Source organism: Bidens hawaiensis, unplaced genomic scaffold (assembly GCF_021521415.1).
Source record: "Bidens hawaiensis isolate Kalapana, Puna unplaced genomic scaffold, B.hawaiensis_p1.1 tig00043524_1, whole genome shotgun sequence".
Lineage (NCBI taxonomy): Eukaryota > Viridiplantae > Streptophyta > Magnoliopsida > Asterales > Asteraceae > Bidens > Bidens hawaiensis.
Genome location: NW_027505839.1, coordinates 924 through 5626, shown reverse-complemented (window position 1 = coordinate 5626; position 4703 = coordinate 924). Strand labels below are relative to the sequence as shown.

The following is a 4703-nucleotide window of genomic DNA, read 5'->3' as shown; positions in this document are numbered from 1 at the left end:
ACCCTTGATGAACATAATCATATGAGCATGGAAAATATTGACCATGAGAAAGTTGTTATTGACTAACATTTATGTTCATTTTTTTTCTTTTACAAAGGGAATCAAATAAAATTACTAAAATACCAACCAACCCCTCATTGCTCTAATTTTCACCATTTTTTTCTTCCTTCGTTTTTTTTTTCTTTCCCGGAAAAAATGCCAACCATCTTTGCCTCCAAAAAAACTCACCACATAACACATCATCGATAAGTCACAATTCCATATTTGGTGGGGCTAATTGCAAAGATGAGTGCCAATTTAACATCAACACACACCACTTGGCTAGCTCAGGTTGCACCCTGCCTGCTCCTCTTGGCTCCTGGCTCGGGTGACGATGAAACCGACGGGTTTGATGGGTTCCATGACTCGTCAGAGCTGAACGATAGATCCATCACCGCATCCGGACTACCCGGAACCAACCCGAACTTTCGTTTATTATAATACCGACCCGAATTCCCACCACGTGTTACATCCCGAATATCCTTCCAACACTCCTCCACTACCTCCTGTTTAAAAAGAAATGTAAAGTTAAGTCAACTACTTGTAACTTTTGACTCATTCAACATTATTATCTTTAGCCAAAAATATGTCAAAATATTAATATTTTTTTATTATATTATTAATATTGTACATTTTATATTTACCTTATTGATACCAAGTATCCCTAGCAACTGAGCTTGATATTCTACACCAATGCACGGTTCAACACTGTTGATTACGTGCACCATTGTTGCTGTTGCAATAACTGACGGTAGATAACACCTATACCTGTCATCTGCATTAATGCATATCACATAATATAATATCAGCCACAAGTTTACAAAAAAACGTACACAACTTTATAAAATAATAATATGACAATAAGTTACCGGGAAGGAAGCATAACAAGAGACACTCGCATCTTTTAATAAACTCAAAGGAAAGATAGTTTATTAACCCTAGTCTTCTTGTGATGTAATCAAGAAAAGATAATGGTGTAACTGGATTCATCCGCCATTTTAGAGTTGATAATATCAAGATCTCCATTTTCTGAATTGTTTTAGCTTCAAACATGTACTTGCTTCCATCCAACTAATTTAACACAATCCAAACAAGTTAACATTATATACAATTATATATTTATATACAATTATATATATAGATAATATCAAGATTTTCATAGGTATCATTACAGCTGTTAAATTATTTAAGAACTTGAAGGAACCCTTGAAAACTAACGTTTTTTATAAAAATTTTTGTAAGTTAATGTTCTTTGAGAGTAGTTTTATCATTTTTTATATCTACAATAATTACAATTTTGAAAATTAGTTTTTATGCATATCTATATTTTGTTTTACACCTATGTAAATTTGTTAGTATATAAATTTTACATGTATGTAAACTTGTAAATAATATATGTAATCAAAAATTTTATATAAAATATGATAAAACTACTCTTAAATAATATTAATATATAAAAAAATGTAATATATATATATATATATATATATATATAATTAGTAGATTTTTTTCTAAAATGATACAAACCATATATATATATAATTAGTAGATTTTTTCCTAGAAAGTGTAAAAAGTATGTTTTCACTATTAGATTTAATAAAACAGACCGCACAATAAACAAACTTTTGATATTCAGCGTCAAATAATCATATCTAACGCACCATATTATTTCTTACACTTCTTATACACTTCACTTCTTATTTTAACCTCACCCTCTATATATATATATATATTTATAACATATAATTATATAAATAAAGATACTTACTTGAAGATCTAGAAGAAGTGGGATATGAGTTTCTTCAACTTTAGCAGCAAGAGATATGCAAGAAACAGCAGCAAGTTGAGTCATCCATGGCTTTTTTTCAGTATCAAACTCTTCAAATGTTTCAAGAAACCTATCAAGATAGTTGACCGCCAGAACAGCGGTCAAAGGTGAGAATGAGTAATGTGAGACCACACTTAATATCAATTCCACCGTGTCACGGCGGCAGTAGGTGGTGGTGGTGGTGGTGCCAGTGAAGTGGGATTCTTTGGAGAGTAAAGATGATAGTTCATGGTGTTCCCAACACAAGTCTTGTTGGAGAATATTATTATTGTTAATATTATTATTATTATCATCAAGAACACATGAAGTGTAACTATCTAGTGGTTCATCTTCTTCTTCATCATCATCCCATTGATGTTTCTCTTCACAGTAAAGTGAGTCTAAAAGGGTCATCATCTTGTGTGATATTATTAAAGATTTAGTGTTTGAAGTTCATGATGAAGATGGAGAGATGGAGATGAAGATGAGACCTGACTTTCTAGATTTAGAGAGGAAGGAGAGGAGACTAGTGAGCAGTGTGACTAGAGGTCTGTGCTTTTTATTCACTAGGTGACTGCATTCTTTTGACAGGAAGGAATTTTAATATACTTTTTTTACTTTTAAGTATAAAGAAATAATACATAATTTTATCCATACAAAGGGTCTTGCTTGTATACTACTGTATACTATACCCGATGCAATATTTAATTCAGTAATGTGTCTAATAAATTGGAAAATGAAAATCCTTACTTTATAAAGTTAAAAATGGATAAATATGAATTCAAACTTTTTTAATAGAAGATATTATTTAACAAAATGAATAAAAAATTATAAGTTGTGTGTATTTTATTTTTATAAGAGAGGACTAGACACTCATCTGGGTAGTCTACATGACTTTCAAATCACAAGGCAACATTTTTGCCAACCCATGTGGATCCGGTTCATAGCTTCATTCAATGACAAATGTTTTTTTTTACAACAAATTTTTATTTCCAACTAAACCCTTAAAACATTACACTTGCAAGGAATTGAACCCACCACCTTCATTTTAAAAGGGTAGACATCATACCACTAGACTATTAGGTTATGGGTTTCATGGCAAATGTTTGTCACGCAAAATTGATTTCATGGCAAAGATTAGAGAATTAAAATGAATTAATAATTAATTAATTACACATGTAAAATTGTGGGTAGGTGTTGTCAATAATTTTGTAGTTTGTGGGTACTTGATGGTAGAAATGAGATCACAAAGCATAATTGACCGATACATGAGTAGTATCATAAGTGTCCCTTCCCCTCTATAGATATTAGCCCTTTTATCGGTCTAAAGATTTGAACGAATACTCAATTTACTACAATTAAGAGAAAAGTAGCCTAGAACAAAATATGGTGGTTGTGCGGTTGCTAGCTTCGTAATAGTCTATGTAGCGTTTTGTCTCGATCTATGACTAAGTAATATGATCTTTCAGCGACTCTGATAACTTATTATTTCTTATAATCTTTTGGATATTATTATGATGTGTCAAAGATTTGTCAATGCTAAAAAAATGTCTGAATAATTAGCCACATAAAAACATTCAAATTTTCATCTTTGGATCTTTACTCAATGTGTCACTTTAACTCTCTTGCTTAGGGAGATCTTAATGACTATCCAACTTTAGAATGATTAGAATAAAAGACTTGATGTGTGAAAAGGTATATATTAAAACTAATTAACTTAAATTCACAAACTCGAAAAAGGAATATCAAACCAAACTTCACACGATAGTAGGTGCACGAATCGATCATGTAATAGCATAGCATAGTGAGTTCAAATATTGAATCATTGAACACCAAGTCAAACAAGTAATACTAAACATCTATCGAAAATTATCCTAAATTCAAATAAGATTTCATAAAATAATTAAGAACTAAAATAAATGACTGGAGTTAAAGAATAACTAAAAGAAAACTAAGACGAAAACAAACTTACACGAGAAGATACCAAATATGGATAGACAACTAACTAAGCTAGGAATGCTAATGACAACTCAACTAATATATGGCATCGGGATCTATAGATAGTCTAACTCAAAAGCTCAGAATGGCTATAGGTTACCTTTTAGTCTCACTAGCTAACCTGAATGAATCAAAGAAGTGGAATAAATTCACCAAGATAATGATTAGTAAGGTACCCTGATGGCGTATCACCTTCGGTCTTAGAAACGCATAATCCTCGTAGTGCTTGTGCTAGCAACTCTAAGGATAAAGGGGCAACTCCATCTATTAAGACTTACAATCAAAACCTAAGAGGTAAAACTCATTTGCATGCAAATCTTTCCTGCCCGACTAATGGAACAAGAAAATCCAACTCCTCATCACCGTTCAATTTTAAAGGAAGTGAACTACTTAATAAAATACTCACACGCACACACACACACACGAATCCTATGGCTAGGTAGCTAGTTAGATGACAAATTGTAATACCCATCAAAGTTCCATATTAACTTTGAATATCTACAAAGTAGAGAAACTTGGTTTTAATTTAGCCAAGGTTCAAACCCATGGTTAAAGGTGAACGTGAAAATATATAATACCTCGTCCATAGTCTTGATAGCAGATCATGCGATATAAAGTGACAATCCAAATGGGAAAGATCCAAAACTTCAAATAAGCATGTCATGTACTAAGAAATAAGTTATATATGCGTCCCTTCATATTGACCAACAAAAGACAATAATTAGAAAATATGCAATCAAAAGCTTTTGGTATATCAACAATAGACTGTTTATCTCTGTCTCTCAAAGGTTTATTGAATAATCTATCAAAATTCTTAAGTGGTGAGGCATCTATAATGGGGGGTGTTTGCTCGCCTGTG

At 31.8% G+C, this 4703-nt stretch overlaps 1 protein-coding gene across 1 annotated transcript; it reads right to left on the bottom strand.

Moving 5' to 3' along the window:
• Positions 1-301: 301 nt before the first annotated feature.
• On the bottom strand, positions 302-2551 carry LOC143615557 (cyclin-D3-3-like). Its single transcript, XM_077088660.1, has 4 exons — positions 1808-2551; positions 909-1110; positions 684-814; positions 302-545 (listed from the first exon to the last, which is right to left on the bottom strand). The coding sequence occupies exons 1-4, from the start codon at positions 2261-2263 to the stop codon at positions 327-329; spliced, it is 1008 nt and encodes a 335-aa protein (XP_076944775.1). The 5' UTR covers positions 2264-2551; the 3' UTR covers positions 302-326.
• Positions 2552-4703: the final 2152 nt, after the last annotated feature.

What these genes read in the sequence shown, in the direction of transcription:
- LOC143615557 (XM_077088660.1), bottom strand. Translation starts at nt 2,263, where the DNA reads ATGATGACCCTTTTAGACTCACTTTACTGTGAAGAGAAACATCAATGG. An exon ending in CTTGTTATGCTTCCTTCCCG is followed by an intron (nt 815 to 908) that starts GTAACTTATTGT and finishes GCATTAATGCAG; the next exon opens with ATGACAGGTATAGGTGTTAT. An exon ending in GGATACTTGGTATCAATAAG is followed by an intron (nt 546 to 683) that starts GTAAATATAAAA and finishes CTTTTTAAACAG; the next exon opens with GAGGTAGTGGAGGAGTGTTG.